At 44.8% G+C, this 18,865-nt stretch overlaps 1 protein-coding gene and 1 long non-coding RNA gene across 2 annotated transcripts in view; one reads left to right on the top strand and one right to left on the bottom strand.

The window, feature by feature from the left end:
* LOC143273488 (uncharacterized) overlaps positions 1-11,929 on the top strand; it is a 71,174-nt gene extending 59,245 nt beyond the window's left edge. The window contains exon 3 of the long non-coding RNA XR_013051624.1: positions 11,866-11,929. This is a non-coding gene — a long non-coding RNA (uncharacterized LOC143273488). The remainder of the gene's footprint in view (positions 1-11,865) is intronic.
* Cap2 (cyclase associated actin cytoskeleton regulatory protein 2) overlaps positions 1-18,865 on the bottom strand; it is a 143,757-nt gene that overhangs the window by 78,018 nt on the left and 46,874 nt on the right. Inside the window, exon 4 of the mRNA XM_006972842.4 lies at positions 7,280-7,357. Coding sequence (XP_006972904.1) covers positions 7,280-7,357 — 78 coding nt within the window. The remainder of the gene's footprint in view (positions 1-7,279; positions 7,358-18,865) is intronic.

Genomic DNA, 18,865 nt, shown 5'->3' with positions numbered 1-18,865 from the left:
CTAAGTCACCTGACCCTTTCATGCTTTTTCTCATCTAATCCTCATGACTCTAGGGATCATTATTTATATTTCAAAGATAAGAAAACATGGCTTATAAGCTTTAATTGCCATACCCCAGGTAGGGTACTTAATAAGCTGGTTTGGCTAGAGTGCCTCAGTGGAAACATTTGGTGGATTTAGCCTGGTTAATTCTCCAGCAGCTACTTAGAAAAAGACAGGAGATTCTTAATATTAAAGACATAGGAACACTGTTATTTTTGTGTTTGGATTAGTGGAGTTAATGTGTACAAGACCTGGGATTCAAGTCAGGGTGGGCCAAAGTCCTAAGTTTCTACTCTTGAATACCCTTATAGATTTCAAGCTGGGTGTGCCTGGTACCATTTGGGACACCCAGCACTAGGCAAGTGGAGGCAGGAGAATTAAGAGTTCAGGCCAATTTTGACTGCATAGCAAGTTCAGAATTAATTTGGGCTATATGAAATTGTATAAAGAAAATACACACACAAGTGCACACACACACACATACACAATTCATTTTCTTAATTGATAGGTAAGAACATAAATATTATACATCATTATGGGATAAATATGATGTTTCAATACATATATACATTATAATATATATTGTATAATGTTTAAATGAAGGTAAATGCATCTATCTCTGCAAATATTTGTCATTTGCTATTATGTCTTTTAAAATCCCACGCATATTTACACTTCCTGGAGTTCTGTAGCTCTCATGAACCTAAGTGATTAGGTGAAGGTCGTAAGGCTACTTACTGCCTGCAAGGCTTCCTTGCTTGGTTTAAAATGAGTGAATGCTAACAAATGTAGAGGGTGTTCCATGCAGTAGCGAACCCGAGTGAAGGAGTGCTGAGCAGAGAGGCTGTGCTGAGGGGTACACAATCAGAGATGAGAAGCAGCCAGCAGGAGCTCTGAGTCACCTTTCCATTCTCGCTTTTCAGGCTGTGCACACAATGGAAGGGAAGAATGGGACCTAAATTCCTGTCCTCCGCAGAGGAAGGCACTGTTTCATCCTAACATGGAAGTCCAAGGAAGGGGGATGCGGCTCAGAGGTAGAGTGTTTGCCTAGCATGTGTGAGGCCTTGGTTCAATCCTCAAGTTCAAATAAAGACAAAGAGTGACAAGATAGAAAAGCTACACACACACACACACACAACACACACACACACAGACACACACACACACACATCCTTTGACAGGGCCTCACTATATAGCCCTGGTTGGCTTGGAACTCCTTATGTTGATCAAACTGGCCACAAACTCAGAGATCCACCTCCCTCTGCCTCCTGAGTACTGGGAGTAAAGGTGTGCCATTTCTGGCCTGGAGAAATCTCCTTGGGAGAGTAAAAATCTAAAAGATAGAACTATAATTTGGCTATAGGCAGTGTACTCCAAAGGTCCTCATGAAAAGCTTGGTCCCTAGGATGGCAATATTGGCAAGTGCTGTAGACATTTAGGAGGTAGGGCTTTATGAGAGGGCCTTAGATCGCTGGGAACACTCCCTTCAGAGGGCCCATGGGACCCTCATTCTCTCAGCTTCCCAGTTCGGGATATGGGTGGCTCACTCAACACACACTCCCATTCAGTGCCCTCATCTCAGGCCCAAACCAATGAGCCCAATTGATCTTGGACTAGAAGCTCCCAGATCATGGTCCAAAGAAAACATCTCTTCCTTTTGTGAGTTGAATGGATGATACAGTATTTCATTTTAGAGATGCAAAGCAGCTGGCAGGCATCCAATGACCATGAATCAACTTCTGTGAAGCTGAAAATGTTAGTTTTCCCCCATATATCCATGCACATTAATCACACACACACACACACACACACACACACACACACACACACACACACACACACATTATTGGCAGGTTTTCACAGCACATGAATACAAGAACTGCTGGGAGAAATGTGTACAGCACATGCCATAGGAGGGTGTATGGCACTCATACACAGTGGCTGTGGTCGCCACATCCAAGTCCTGCCCACCCACTCCTGCAGATTAATCAAGGCTGGATGGTGGGGCCTGGGTGAGGGATATCTTCCTTCCCACTGCTGCAGAGGTCCCCTGGTGATGTCATTCTTAGGTGCAGCACCCTTCTAAGGCAGTGGAGGCGATGGTCCATTAAAGACTGCATTGGTAGCTCCGGCTGACACTTGGTGGTCACTCATGTTAGGGATCATTAAAGACCGTGTTGCTCATCTAGTCCAGGTGGAAAGAGATGCTTCAAGGCCCCCAATAGAAAACGTTACTTCTTCCTATTCGAGCAACCATTATCTACAGTTTTATTTTTTATTTTTATTATTATTATTATTATTATTTGTTTTTTCGAGACAGGGTTTCTCTGTGTAGCTTTGTGCCTTTCCTGGAACTCACTTGGTAGCCCAGGCTGGCCTCGAACTCACAGAGATCCGCCTGGCTCTGCCTCCCGAGTGCTGGGATTAAAGGCGTGCGCCACCACTGCCTGGCTTACAGTTTTATTTAGACACAAAACTATAAAAGTTTGTGCAGTACACCTTATGTGCATTGTGTCTGTAAAGGACTTTGAGTGGCGTCACGATTTGGATGTGTCTGAGTGTGGCTCCAAGAGTTCATGTGTCAGGAACTTAATCCTCAGTACGGTCGTGAGAGAGGTGTTGGAACCTGTAAGAAGTGATAGGTGGTGCGAAGTAACTGCGTTCCCTGGGAAGCTGCCTTCAGAGGGGGTTTATCCCCAGAACCCATGTAAGAAAAAGCCGGTGGCATATACTATAATCCTAATACTGGGGAGCTGGAGGCAGGCAGATCCTTGGGGCTCATTGCTCAGCCAGCCTAGCGTACTTGGTAAGGTCACTGAGAGATCCTGTCTCAAAAAACAGAAGGTGGCCAGCACCTGAGGAACAACACCTGAGGTTGACCTCTGACCTCCATATGTGCACACACATGCCTGTGTACTCAAATACACACACACACACACACACACACACACACACACACACACACACACACACACACACGGTTTATAAAGAAGAGAAAGCATGGCTCCTCTTGGTCAGCGGCTCCTCTCTTGTCTCCCTCCTCCTCTCATGGTCTGGTTTAGTCTGCCAGCCATGTTCAGCCTGGACTCTTCCCTCTGCCTGCTCTCCCCTTCCATCTACAATCAAACTCTTCTCCATATTTTAGGAGCAGTCATGCCTCCTCCTTCGATTCCAGTTGTTTCGTTCACCAGCAAGTTCTCCGGGTGACTAGAAGCAGCTGGAAGTGACATGCTGAAGGCCCTGAAATGAATTTGAACTTGATGCAGAAGGGGGAGAGCAAGCCACACACACACCAGCCTGGGCCAGCAGGCTCCCTGTTACTTTGGGACACTTTAGAACTGTGGGTTCCTGGGACACACTCCAGACTTACTGACCTGGAAACTCTGTAAACGAGGCCCAGTTGTAACCTAACAACCCTTCAGGGAATTCTCACATACACCAAAGCTTTGAGGCGCTCTGCTGGATGTCAGTGAGAGGGGAAATTACAGCAGTGTTCTCTCCCTCCTGGCACAAGGAAGAAATCACAACACAAAGGGACAGACAGGCCATGGCTCCCATGAGAAGGTGCCATTTTTACTGTGGTAATACTTTTTTTGCTTCTAGAACACATACCAGGAAGACCAATGCCCAGTCTTATACTGTGTTCCCCATTTTGATGTGACCCCCTGAGTCCGCCTTTTGTCAGATGAAGTTCCAGAATAGTGCTTTGGGTTAAGAGGAAAGGAAGTGGAGGAAGGGGTCAGACAGAGAGGTGGGCACCAAACCAAACCAAACCCCAAACCAAAAAAACCCCAACTAGTTTTCCATTTTACTGACTGATCCTGTTGGGCCTTGCTACACCAGAAGCTGGGGAACCAACGCTCAAGGGACATTTCAATGCACCCCTCCCTTGAAACCATCTTTCTACCTTTTACCAAGAATACAGCAGAGTAAGAAGGGAAAATTGTAGATGCTATATCCAGTACACCAAGTCAGTGTCCTTGGCCATGGCTCACCTTGGAATGCCAAAGTCCCAGTGCCTCAGTTCACGTAAACATATTCCTTGTTCCCTCTCTTCTTGTGCTAGAGAGTGAACCCAGGGCCTCACTCACGCTAAATACATGTTCTACCATGGAGCTACACCCAGGCCCCTTTCGTTTGCTCATGACTTCTAGTCATCATCTGCTATTTACAGAGTGAGTTTTTTTCAGTGTAAAGTGGCAAGGTCAACGGGAAGGATTCTTGTTCTAGGCTTAGAGCACCCATGCAGTGGAGCACCAGGGAGAAAAGTCTGCTCTTCCTCTGTCTTGGACTCAATGGAAACCACTTCTCCCACTTCAGGCAAAGAAGGCAGGCTAAGGCAAGAGTCTAGAAGGCCTTTTCACTTTTCTCTGGCAAAGCTGGGGTGGAGAGGTCAAGATTGGAGAGGTCCATCTAGATTGGAGCCTGGGAGATTTCCATGCTTTCAGACCCACCCAGGTTTTGTGGTAGCTTCTTTTACACAGAAGGAAGAGGAATACTCTTCTCAAGAGGTGTTTACAACTCTGTTTACAAGCAAGAATCACTCATGGAGGCTTAATACTAAAGCCAAGGCCATTCCACAGACCACTTAAGTAGGAACACCTTGGGGTGGGACCCATGCATTGGTACTTGTGATGGGTTATCCCCAAGGTCCTTTTGACTAACTTTGGAATCACCTAGGTGACACATCTCTGGGTGTGTCCGTGAGGGTGTTTCTAGAGAGATCTAACTGAGGAGAGAAGACCCACTCTGAATGTGGGTGACACTATGCTATGGGCTGGGATCCCATTAAAAAAAAGAGAACGCTAATTGAGAGCCAGTATTTTTCTCTCTTCCTTCCCATGCCTCCCCTGCCATGATGGACTGTACCCCCAGGCTGGGAGCCCAAATAAATCCTTTCTTCCTTAAGTTGTCTTTGTCATGAATTCTGGGACAGCAACAAGAAAAGTAATTAAAAATTTTCCTTAAAAAAAAAATAAAAGCACAAGACCTTCATAAGTTTAAATCAGGCAAAATTCCAGCACCAACAAGGGGATGTGGACAAGGTCCCATTCCTGACCAAGAAGCTATCTGTAATTGATAGGAAGGGAAAATCCATTTCCTCCAGCGGAGTGTTCCTGGGTATTAGCTCTGTATGCTTTTATTTGGCAGTTTTTTTTGTCTTATTGATTTGGAAGTGTTGGGGGTAGGAATATGATCAAAATATATTGCATGAAAAATTAAGTTGATTTTTTTTTAAATGAAAAAAAAAATCCAGATTACGTTATCTTCATGGCCCATTCCTTGTCTGGAAGGACTTTCTAGAGATGGTTGAGGGTATCAGCAACTTACTTACTTTTCTTGTTGCTGTCCCAGAATTCATGACAAAGACAACTGAAGGGAGAAAGGATTTATCTGGGCTCCCAGACTGAGGGGACAGCCCATCATGGCAGGGAAGCATGGTGGGGGAGTGTGAGGCAGATGGTCACTTGTATCCACAAATGGGGAAGGAAGAGAGACAAATACTGGTTCTCAGTTAGCGTTCTCTTTTTTATTCTGTCTGGGATCCCAGCCCATAGGATAGGTCACCCAACTTTAAAGGAACCCAGTGCTGTCCTCTGAAGACCACGTCCTGGATTCCCAGGAGTTTGCCCAGTGCGACCCTTTCGATTTTAGGAATTCGCTTTAGAAGTCAAAAGAAACAACTGCCTTTGAACTACTTTGCCAAAAGGATATTCAAATTTTCTTTTTTACTGATATAACTGTTAACAAGCCTTAGACACAAGATAATCAGAAGAACAATTGTTCCTTTCTCATCTCCTGATCGCTGTTAATAGATCTACATTTTACTAAACGATTTCATTATTACATAATGAGCCTGGTTAAAATGTTATTATGAGCAGCTGGTGGAGGGAATGTGGACATTTCCATGATACTATGTTGGTTGCCTGGCTACTGGTGGTAGGGCCTGGGTTTAGAGAGTGGGGAAAGGTTGTATTTACATGATGTACTGGAAAATGGAAAAGACTTTCGCGACCATCACTTTTTTTTTTTAACATCTGTTCTTAACTTTTTTCATTTGCACATTAAGATTTCCTCGGGGTATCACATAGAACCATTATGATGGATTAAAGGTTATCAAAATTACTACGTGGATGGTACTGTTGCAGTGAGAGGTAAATCCTCTAATATCTTTGTGTGTGCACACTTGTGCTTGTGTGTCTGTTTGGAGGCCAGAGGACACCCTCACAAGTGTTATTTACTTTTTTTTGAGACTGTTTTTCATTGCTCTAGAGTTTGTAGATCAGGCTAGCCTGGCTGGCCAGTGAGGCCCACGTATCCCCCTGTCTCAGCTTCTCAGAGCTAAGATTGCACGTATACAATACCATAATCATTCTTTTTTCCATGGGTCCTGGGGACTGGTCTCAGTTTCTCATGCTTGCAAGACAAGCACTTTACCTACTGAATTATTTACCCAGTCCTTAAATATCTCTAATCTAAAAGAAGTTAACTTACATTTCTGTGGCAAGGAATGGCAAGGCAGGATACACACAGGTCCTTCAGACTCACCAAGTTTCTAATTATTATACTATAGCTGGAGCATCCCTCAGGAGCTTATTGAATGGTACTGAGTCTCAGACCATATTCAAATCCCAGTGAGTCAGAAACTGCAGTGAAGTTCCCTAGCCATGGCCAGCACAGGGCTCTGGGAAGCACCGAGTCAGCATATCATGCTACTTAGGATGCAAAAGCCACCAAAGCTACACTAAGAATTTCCAGGGAATCAAAGACCAGCAGCCTGACCCATAGGCAACACAAATTTGGAACCAAAAATTAGGGCAAGCTTTTTCTTCCTTGTGAAAATAGGGAAGAACAAGATGCAGATGTCATATGTAAATGGATCTTTAAAATGGTGATGTCCATTGTCATTGTATGTACTTGACCATAATCACAATTTATCAGTAATAAGAAGATATACTATAAGGACTTTTGCCATTGAAACAGGTATGATACACACACACACACACACACACACACACACACACACACACACACACACGCATGCACATGCACACGGATACACACATAAACTTGTCACTATATATATTACATCACCAGAGCTATAAAGATGGGAGAAATGCTGTACGGCGATCTAGATTAGAGACAGCATTAAAGGAAACGGCTCTTCTGGTTTCTTATTTGACGCCTCACTCTGCCTGCAGCCTAGGCAGTCCTGTTTGTTATGATGCCCTCTTACCTCCTGCGGTTGTTGGTACTGAGAGGCCATGAGAAGGAAAGCACGCTGGGCCTGGAAAGCACTGTGCACCATCTCCGCCTGCAAACAGAAAAGATGGCAGTGATTTCAATGTTTGGGCTCTAAACAAGTATCAAACGTGTCGCTCATCCATCCACTCGACCGCAGCAGTGAATATAACCATGAAGCATGCAAACATATGTTCACATAAAAACTTGTGAATGCATAATCACACCATCATCATTCATAATCGCCAAAATGTAGAAACAACCAAATGTCCATCAACTAATGAACAGATTTTTTTTTTTTAAAAATGACTTAGCCATGAGATGGTCTATTATGCAGCTTTTAAAACAAAGTGCTGTCACAGGCGGTGACATAGGCAAGACTTCAAAACATTATGCTGAGTGACTGGAGCCAGTCACAAAAGAGCACGCCTGTGTGATCTCATTTATAAGAAATGCCCAGAATCGGCAGCTCTATAGAGACAGGAGAATAATGGGTGGAGGGACTAAGGGCAGAGGGATGGGGAGGAAACTGCTGTCAGATCACAGAGGGTTTCTTTTGTGGTTGATGAAAGCGTTCTGCAATTAAGGCTGGGGTGATGGGTCAGTTGGTAAAGGGCTCACCGCTGTGGCAGCAGAAGGACCAGAGTCAAGCTAGCAGAACACATGCTAAAAGGCTGGGCATGGTGGTGCTCGCTTGAAATCCCAGAGGTGGGGAGGCAGAGACAGGCAGATCTCGGAGGCTCACCAGCCAGCCTGGCCTACTTGGTGAGCTCTAGCCCAGTGAGATCTCGTCTCAAAAAACAAGAAAGATGGCTCCTGGGAAACAACACGAGTTGACCTCTGGCCTTCATAGGCACCCGCATCCACATAACTACCCAGCCATACGCATCCATATAATCTCCCTATATTTCTCCCTCTCTCTTGCCTCTCCCTCCCTCCCTCCTTCCCCCCTGCACATATAAACCCAGGGGTGGGTCTTGCTCTCTAATCAGACAGAGCTGATGCGTTTCACATCTTTCTGACTATATTAAAACCCTCAGAATCATACTCTCTACAAGTGTGACTATTAGGATATATAAATTGTATCTCAAGCTATTTAAAAGGCTTGACTCATGGCTGGGCATGGCAATATACACTTTAAATCCCAGTGCTTACAGGGCAGAGACAGATGGATCTCTGTGAGTTTGGGGCCAACCTGATCTACATAGAAAGTAAGTTTCAGGGCAGCCAGGGCTACAGAGTGAGATGGTGCCTTAAAACAAACAGACAAACAAAAACAAGTTTGGCCATCAAAGTTTTCAAAATGTGTCTCACTGGGACCTGGTCACCTGGATCCACTCCCACCTCCACCCCCAACACAAAGGACTTGTACAGGTGGGAATGTCCTGGAATACATAGTCATTTTTTTTCTCATCTTCAATTCATAATTAAATAGTTCTAATTAAGTAGAGTAAGAAAATAATTTTAAATATCTATACCATCTACAATTAACCTTACTTAGCTAGCTACTCAGCATATTGTTTCTATGTTTTACGAAAAGTCACAGCACTGTTTTAGTAAGCGGAAGCAACTAATGTGTGGGGTCATATGTGCATGTGGTGTATGTTTGTGTATGGGTCCATGTGCACATACGGGCATGTGTGTGTTAAGGCTCAGGGTGAATGTCAGGTGTCTTCCTCTACTGCTCTCCACCTTTATTTTTGAGACATCAGGTCTCTCACTGAACCTGGTGCTCATCTATTCAGATAGGCTGGCTGGCCAATAATCTTCAGGGATTTGTCTCTTAGCATCTAACCTGCACCCCTCCCCAGCCCAACAGGGCTAGGACTGTAAGCACAGCTACTACGTCCAGCTTTTTAAGTGGGTGCTGGGGATTCCAACCCAGGTCTTCATGTTTGCCTGGTAGGCACTTTACTGACTGAACCCTCTGCTCAGCCTCGGATCATGTTTTCTTCTTTTATTTTAAGTCAGGATGTTTCAACGATTGAAGTTTTACAGAAGTACCAGACAACCTTTACCGCCTGGGCTGTCTCCCCAATGCTGCTCCCATTTTCTGAGAGCATTGTTTTGGATCTGAGCCCAGCTGGGTGATTTTCTTCCCTGAAGGGAACTTGCTTATTCTCATTTGAAGAATGACTTCTTCATCCTTGGCGTGTAACAGCTTAAGGGGGCCATGTTTGCATTTTGAACTTCCTATATTATATTTCTTAGGCTATATTTGCCTTCTTTTGATTTTCCAGAAGTTTTCTTACAGCATGTTTCAAGTCTTCTCTTCCATTTGTGAGAGCCTGCATCTAGGCACTTTGACAGTAGACTTCAGGGGATGATACTTAAGTGTCTGTAGCTTCTGGGTTATCTCCGTCTTTTATTTCCTAGTCTGGGATTTGAGTTCCCTGGGATCACATGAATAGTGTTTTTTTTTTTTTTCCCTTGACAATAGATACAACTTCAACAAGTCTTACATACTTATTGTTTTTTTGTTTGTTTGTTTGTTTGGATTTTCCAGACAGGGTTTCTCTGTGTAGCTCTGGCTGTCCTGGAACTCACTTTGTAGACCAGGCTGGCCTCAAACTCACATAGATCCACCTGCACCCTGTCTCCCCAGTTCAGGGATTAAATTAGGTGTGCATTACCGTGTCTGGCATTTAAAAAAATTGATTTTAATACACAGATCATTTATGCACTCACTACCTTTTCTTTCTTAATTTAACTCAACTCCGCCTTTTATTTCCTTCTCATGGTTTCATCATCTAGTTTTAAAAAGCTCTCAAAAAATCATTTGATAGCCCTGTCAGTGTCTTAGAGTGTGTTATACTTGGATCAAGTCACCATGGGACATTTGTTTCTGCGCCCTGGTTTATTTTCTTCAAGGGCGCTAAAGTTTGGATCTGGACTGCCTCCCCCTATGTGAAGGGCTGGCTCCCTAGCTGGAAGGGGTGTGAAAGTGCTGGGACTCAAGGGCGGTTTCCAGGTTGCTGGTGTCCCTGAAGAGGACTCTGGTCCCTCAGTCTCTTGTAGCTCTGATTCTATCCGACACTCTGCCATCGCCAACGGTCTTGCCTTGGGACTAAAAGCAGCAGAGTCACTGACTGAGACCTCCGAAACCGTAATCCGGATGAACACTTTCTCCTGTTTAATTTAATATGTTAGGTATTTCATTGCAGTAATGGCAATTAACACAAAACATGAGCCTGTGCCCTTCTGGTTCATTCTGACACTGCCTGCAGGCACCAGGCTGGCTCTTTTGATCTTGCTCATTATTTTGTGTGTACACTGATACTTAAAACTGTCTCATAAAACATGGGTGATTCCTTTAGTCTCTTGCAGCCATACTGGAGACCAGTGTGTTTTCCTTTCTAAGCAACAGTTTGAAGGCACAATCTTTATGATCTACCTCTTTTTGTAGGGCCTGGTATGCTATGGTTTAGAAGTAAATACCTCTCACGGGTGCGTGTGTTCGAACACATGATTCCCAGCGAGTGGTACTGTTTGGTGAGGTGGGGATTAGGAAGACAAAGTGGGTCTTTGTAGGGTGGGTCCAAGGCTGATAGCCTGTCATATCTGGGCTTCCTCGTCTGCAGAGATGTGAACAAGCAGCCGCGTAGGCCTGCTGTCACAGCTGTGAGCTGCTCTTCTTTTCACAATTTCCCCCACCATGGTGGGCTACATCCTCAAACGGCTGGCCCAGACAAGTCCTTCTCCCTTCAGTCCCTTCCTGTCAGACAGTCGGTCACAGCCAAGAGAAAAATAATGCATGCATGATGGCAAGGAGCCATCGGAAGGAGATGCTCAGCGGAGAAGTGTCTAGTTGTTAGAGGTTTTGGGTGCTGCTCGTCCTGGGGATTTTGTCCATAACCTAGACTGAGACTCACTCCATCTACTTGGGATATATGCCATTCGGATGGAGTAGTCCCCTCAGGTTTTAGGTCATTTCTCCAGAGCAGAACCTAGACTTGGAGCTTATACGTCTACAGAGTGAAGCAGCCCACGGTTGTTGCTTCTCCTGTTTCATATTATCCTTCACTTATTTCATTTTCTCTATGGCAAGTCTTTACGGGATGGGAAGAGTTATGAATCAAACCGTTCATCTGTCAGTTACTGACACTGTCCTAGATTATGGATTTTTTGGTTTGATTATTATAGAGAAGTGTTTTTATTGACAGGTTCTCATACTGCAGCAGCATGGTTTGGAACCCACTGTAGCCCAGGCTAGCCTTAAACTTGCAGCAATCCTCTCTTCCCAAGGGGTGGGATGACAGGCATGTATCTTCATGCCTGACCTTGGATTTCGATTTTAGAGTAATTTTGTATTCACAGTGAAACTGAATTCAGAGTAGTGCTGCCATCTGCTATCCACCCTACCCCTGCATACACTCAGTCTCTCCCACTTGAGAGGTCCCTTTCATTTGCAAGATTTTTCCCCCCATTCCTTTTGGCTTTTTGCTCATTTTGTGGAATAGGAAATACTTTGCCTGAAGGAAACCTCCCTGAAAAGAATGATTCAGTCTTATGTAGTCTTGAGTTATACTAATGTTAATGTTCTTTTTGTTTCTAATTTCTCCTCTAACCTGCTCCTGTTAGCTTCCTGTCTGTTTGGGGCAGTTTCTACCTCTGCTGAATTGGATTGGACTTCCTGATATAAAAGGTAGGATTCAATTTCATACATTTTCAAAAACACATTGCTAGAATAACAATGGGAAGATTTAGGTTAATTTCATTCCAATGTCAATATTAGGATCTTTTCTAAGCTGGAAGAGTAAATATATTAACCAAACCAGCAATGGTGAATCTCTTGTTATTCTAGCCATTATTTTGACATCTGGCATTTTTTACAAAACACCTTCAGTGTTTTTACTTTACCATAATTCTCATCTAAGGGTTTTCTTCCACCAAGAAAATGTTTGAATTCAGATCAAAATTGATAGGCCAGTTATTTCAAAAATCACAAATCCACCCCATCATTAACAGAACAGACCAAGTCTTGTGAACGTTTTCTATAAGTCATTTTGAAGTTCACCCTGTCCCTTCTTTGTCTCGGTCCTCTTTCTGCCGAGGCTAAGTTGTTTAAAAATCTCATATATCAGATCTCTCTCAGCAAAGAGTCGAGTATTAAAATTTCACCGGCCTGGAAGCCATAACGACTCACGAATACGAAGCTCCGAGCTGAGATGCCTTTTCCACGAAAACACATTTTCAGTGCTTCAAAGACTGTTGCTGTCAACGACCACAGTGCTCAAAAGGACTACCAAACGCACCTTTCCACAGCTTGGCTATAAATAAAATACCTGCCCTTCTCTCAGCAACGGCAAGGCAGAGGTACCATCCCCATCTATGACAAGCAGTAGACTGACTTCCAGTTGCCATGGTAACGGTGATTCAGGATGGCCCAACTCCGGCAGTTGAAATGGCAGCTCAGAGGCGGCATTAGCAATGTTTTTTTTGTAGTCATCCCACAATGAACACTGCCATTTTAGCCTTTTCTACTTTCCCTGGTAACAACGTGGCGCCTGCTGCTAATGAAGTACTTTGCAGGCAGGTCTGACTATGGAAGATGGGCAATTTCATTCATTAGCCCCTTCCTGAAAATGGCCTTTTGCTCCACAATAGGGGCTGGGGTCGGGGTGGTGATCCATTTCAGATCTTTCTTTTGACTTACGTAGAAAATGCCTTCCTGGGGGCTTCAGGTCCTTCTCTCAGGTCCCTGAAACTCTGGGCATAGTCAGCAAACTCAAATGCACATTCATTTGGAATTCCATCAGTTTTACAAGTATTTACAAATTTGAGATGTTCTGACCCATTTGTTTCTTCCTTCTGGAAAGTTCTGTTAGTTCCCTTCACCAGACAGCTATCGATTTAGGGGTAATTTTTCTGAACCTGCTGAGTCTGGTGACTGGAAAGGGGAATGTTTGGCTCACGCAGGCTGTTGGACACACTGTGAAAGAAAAAGACAAACGTAGGGACTTTGGGGATGGACACACGACCAAGGGTTTAAGGGATTTTGCTGACTTTGCCTATTATGTTTGTGTGAGGCACTGGGAGCCCTTGAGGGGCCTTTGAAGGAGACAGGCTCTGTGATCTCCGGGCAGGGAAACGTGTATCTAACTGTCTGTGAGTATGTGTGTGCAGAGAACATACGGGCCATTCTGCTAAAGTCAAGGCATGATACCTTATTTGAAGTCCATCATTGTTAGCACTTTGGCAGCTGGGGCTCTCAAAACAGCTAGAGGACCCTGTTCCGTGGCTGTGGGAGAAGTACTGAAGAACCAGTCCCTGTGATCACGTGAAAGCAAGTTTGGGGGCAGGCAAGCAGACAGCAGCTAAACATGACTTATTTTCATCTAATCCTCTTGGGAGAGAGCTGGCGCCCTGGGGAAGCCCGGCTGATCTCTGAGTACTCATCAGGGCTTTGTAGAGTTTCTCTGGAAAAGCCCCAGACTGCAGAGTCCCATGCTCATAGCCAAGTACACAGGCACAACTCAGGGAAAGGGCAGGGGCAAGACTTGGAAGATGGAAAAGCATCCTCCAGCCAGGATGCTGTGCTGAAGTCATGTCTAGAACCTTCTTCCCCAGGGCCAGAAGGGAAAGGGAAAGGACCCTCTGACTTCCCTGATCAAGGACAAGATCCAGGGTATCTGTTTCCCCAGGGTTGTGACCAGGTCCTGGGCAGGCCATTGATAGTGCAAACCCGCTGGCCTCCCTAAATCATCTGCCAATGTTTTACATGCATGATCAGAAATCCTGCATTCCAGGGCATTCCTGTTTCAGTCTCCTCTACCCTACCCTGAGGAAATCCCTGGAGTTTTCACTAGTGAAGAGGAAAAGGGGGAGCTGACGGATGGATGGGAGGCAAGGACAGCTTTCACCTGTCTCAGGATTTGTTCGAAGCAAATGTTGCAGTCATGAACATGAACTCCAGCTCACAAAAAACTCCATGGCGGAAGACACCCGGGTTAACATGTTACCAACCTCAGGAGAGGCTTAAGCCAGTGCTTCTGTGTCTCCAGTGAGCATACAAGTCAGTCAGGAGGTGGGTTAATCTCGTCTTAGTGCTTAGGTTCATTCAGAATTCCTGAATCAAATCTGCAAGTGGTCCCAAGCACCACACTCTTTGAGTCAGGGTACCACACAGGAAAACCACTGGATCAAATGGTATCTAAAATCCTTTTTTTCTTGTACATCTATTTCATTTTCATCAGTGGCTGAGTTGGTGAAATAACTCAGAGGCCATCCACTTTGGAACAATGTACTCATCCATCCAAGGGGGGGGGGTCATGTCACTCAACCCTTGAGGAAGGATAAAGGTGTTTGCCCAAAGTCAATGGACAATAAGCAACAAGTTGGGACACAAATCCCTTCGTCCATCCCTCCCTTCTTTTTCAAAAACAGGGTCTCACTATGTAGCTCTGGATGGCCTGGAACTCACTATGTAGACCAGGCTGGTCTTAAATTCACAGAGATCTGCCTGACTCTGACTTCTGATAGGATTAAAGGTGTATATTATTACCACACCTAGCTAAGAATTTGCTTTTTAAATGTTTTTATTTGTGTGTTTGTATATGAGTAGGTGTGTGTGTGTGTGTGTGTGTGTGTGTGTGTGTGCACATATGTGCATGGTATAGTGTATATGGTGTATATGTTGTGTGTACAAGTGTAACAAATCACATGAGCACATGAGTGTGTGGACACTGTGTGTGTGTGTGTGTGTGTGTGTGTGTGTGTGTGTGTGTGTGTGTGTAACATCCAGGAGGTGGAGAAAAACTCAGGTGTCGTCCTTTATCTTTTTCCCACTCACTTGGGAGAGGGTCTCTCACTGAACCTAAAATTCATTGTTTGCTCAGGCTGGCTTGCCGGCAAGCTTCTGGAATGTGCTGGTCTCTGTCGATGCAGGGGTTAGAGACAAACACAGCCATGCCTGGCTTTTTACATGGGTCTTGTAGATTCTAACACAGGTCCTCGGGACTGCATGGCAAACACTCTTACCCACGGGACCATCTCCCCAGCTCTGCTGTAAGAATTTCTAACTTCTGATCCCTCCTTAGTTCCCAAGGGAGGGGCCTGAAGTACAGAAAACGGGCAAGCTTGGCAAACATGAATGGAATCAATGCAGGTCCTAGGGGCTGGATATAATGGTGTCAGGCCAACAAAGGTTCTAAAAATTACCAGCAAGGCTGATTTCAGGTTTTCCAGAACTTCTGTAATGAAGGAGGATACCTGGACGTAAGCTAAGCTAGTTTTGGGAAGTCTCACTGCTCAGAAGTATTTGTAAGAACTCTGCAGGAGTAATTTGCCTCTGTGCTGAGTGCAAGACAGCCTCATGACGGAAGAGCACAACAGACTAGAGAAAGGAAAGACAAGAGTCTTGGGGGGAAATGTGCTAACGGTGCTTGGGAACCTAAGTCAAGGGCCAAGGAGGGAAGCGCATGCTCTCTACACACCATGCTCGCCTCATGCACAGAGCATCCTCACATCGAGTCTCTCATAATCACACCAAAGGCTCTTGTTTCTCGTAGAGGGTTTGGATAGAGCCCAGAATGTTGTCTGGCCTCCAGAGTCCTGCACAGTTGCACCGTCATCAACACCAGGGTCATGACTTCTGGTCAAATATTCTTTGTCTCAGTCAGGGCAGTCTCCCGAGAGTCCAAGGATCTTTTTTTTAAGGAGTTTGGGACAAGAAACATACTCATACACTCTAAGCCTGTCGTTCATAACCTTTTCATCTCTTGGAGAAAGAAACCAAGACCCAGGGAAGCTAATGAAGCTCCTAACGTGGTCAGCAAGTGTCAGATCTGAGTCTATAGACGTGGCCACTGTCCTTTTTTTAGACAGGTACTAGTTTTTGCTGTAATGTTGTGTAGACATGTCTTCACTGCTTCCTCAATGACGGAAGCCCCCAAAGAGTCAAGAATTAATTCTTTTTTTGTCTTTTTCAGTGAACCACATGGAGTCACATACAGCAGATGACTCACAGTCATTTCCTGCTTGACAAGAACTCCACTCACTGTGGTTTATATTAGTTCTTAGGAAATTAAGTCTGGAAGCCATCTTCATGGTGAAGGATCAAAGAACAATAGATAGAGATGATGCCCATCCTCAAAATCAGGGCAGAAATAGACTCCCACTTGTCTTCGGCTCCCAGATAACATTGACAATATCAGTAGGTTAAGAAGTACTTCCTATCTACCCTTGAATAGAGGCTTTCTTCAAGATGCCTCAAGTGCTTCACACCCTACATGGTGTTGTCTTGGCTGCTTCTCTCAACCTCACAAGTGTCTCCTCAGAGTCCCACTCTCTTTAGATCTCCAACCCTACCCTATTTACCACCAGACACATGATAGTTGCTTAAGAACTGGTGGGCAGATGGACACAGGAACGAGTTGGCATGGGTAGGATGTGAATTGAGGGTAAATTATTAATTTTTCAGCCAATGGTGACGATTTGTAAGAAGTTGGTTTTAAAAATAGCAGGCCTTTCTATACTTCCAACTACCATGATTGAGAGTTTTCATATCTACCTTCTCCTACTACTTTATTTGAGGGTGGGAGCAGGGTCTCTTGTAGCCCAGGATGGCCTCAAACTCCTCATCAGAGGATGGCCCTGAACATCTGAGCTTCCAGTTTCCACTTTCTAATCATGCTGGGGATTCAAACCGGGGACCACATGCATGTTATGTCGGAATCTACCAGCTTGAGCCACATTTTCCTCTACTTTTTAGAAATGAGACAACGTTTATTCAATTTCTGTTTTCAGACAACACCATGGAATATCCATCCTGGCTTCATCTTTTTGGCAACAGAACATCTCCTGGTGATATGTGGGGGGCACGGTGAGCAAGGTGGGGAGTGTGATGAACGTGGCACTGCAGTTATCTGGGGGACACAGAGGGCGTGCCTGTGATGTGGGCGGCTCATTCAGCCACCATGATAAACACGATTTTTACTGGCGTTGTTAAAAATAGCCAAGCTCTCTAGTGATGTGTTTATCTTCACGGCATAAGGTTTTGATTCTCTCTGCTTATTGTGGTCATGCTTATCTGGGGATGGTTGGAGGTGCTTACAAGGAATGGGAGGAGGCTAAGGCAACACCCCAAATGACCCCTCTACAGTGTCATAGCAAAAAATAAACTTAGAAGTACAGAACGTTTCTTCGTTGTGACTTTTGGTTCTCATGGACTTTTGCACCATAAGTCATCCCTCTTGTCCCACTGCCAGTAGGAAAGGGCACAGAGAAGCCAGAATCACCTTCCACAAAGGGACTTACATGTATGCTGGTGCTGAAAGTTGTGCTCAGAAGCTGAGACACCAGACTGGTTGTAGATGGCTGGAACTGCCCTCGTGAAAGAGTGTGCCTGGCCCAATCACTTCCACCAGCATCTTTACACAACCGGATGCCCGGGATGCCTGGGATGCCTGGGATGCCTGGGATGCCTGGGATGCCTGGGCCTTCCAGTGCTTGGAACTTGGTCACTTGTTCCTACATGGTCAGCAAAGATGACAGTGTGGTTCTATCTTTGAAAAAGGATTGATTTGTTTTGTGTTTAATGTTGTGTGTATATGTGTTGTCTGTGTGGGGACACGTGTGCATGGGTGCAGGTGCCTGTGGGGGGTGGAAGAAGGCACGGGCTCTCCTGCAGTTCGAGTTACAGGCAATGCGAGCCTCCTGACATGGGTGCAGGGAACCAAGCTCAGATCCTTGCGAGAGCAATAGTGGCTCCTAGTCCCTGATTTATATCTCCAGCCCTGTGTGATGCTATCTTAGAAGAAAACAGGATTATGCAATGAATGTTTTGTTTGCTTGGCTTTGAGAGAAGGGCTCACCATGCAATCCTGGCTGGACTAGGGCTTATTATGTAGACCAGGCTGGCTTCAAACTTACAGAAATGTGCCCCCAGATGTTTGGATTAAAAGCGTGCACAACGCCGGGCAGCTATGGCACTCGACTTTAATCCCAGCACTCGGGAGGCAGAGCCAGGCGGATCTCTGTGAGTTCGAGGCTACAGAGAGAGACCTAGGACAGGCACCAAAATTACACAGAGAAACTGTGTCTCAAAAACAACAACAACAACAACAACAAAAAGCATGCACCATTATGCCCAGAATAATGAAGGGTTTTTGACATTTTGAGAACCTGGTGGTGGTGGTGCATGCCTTTTATCCTAGCACTCGGGAGACAGAGGCAGGCAGATCTCTGTGAGCTCGAGGCCAGCCTGGGCTACTGAGTGAGTTTCAGGACAGTCAGGGCTACACAGAGAAACCCTCTCTCAAAAAAACAAAACAAAACAAAACAAAAAAACAAAAAAGATTTTGAGAAACATCCTTATGAATAATACCAACTACCCCCATGATACTCACGCAAGCTATCTTTAGGTGCTGGGATTATATATAAGTGGTTTCTTCTCTTCCTGTATCAGTTTTCATGTTTTCCCATATTAGATTGTTTAAAAAGTTATTAGGAAAAGATACAATTGAATAAAATAAAGACTCATTATTTTCATAATAAAAATGTTTTTTTTTTTTTTTTGTGGTCAAGTGTGGTGGCATACACCTTTAATCTCAGCACTTGGGAGGCAGACACAGGAGGAACT

Source organism: Peromyscus maniculatus, chromosome 5 (assembly GCF_049852395.1).
Source record: "Peromyscus maniculatus bairdii isolate BWxNUB_F1_BW_parent chromosome 5, HU_Pman_BW_mat_3.1, whole genome shotgun sequence".
In the NCBI taxonomy this organism is placed as follows: Eukaryota; Metazoa; Chordata; class Mammalia; order Rodentia; family Cricetidae; genus Peromyscus; species Peromyscus maniculatus.
This window is presented reverse-complemented; position numbering and strand designations above follow the sequence as displayed.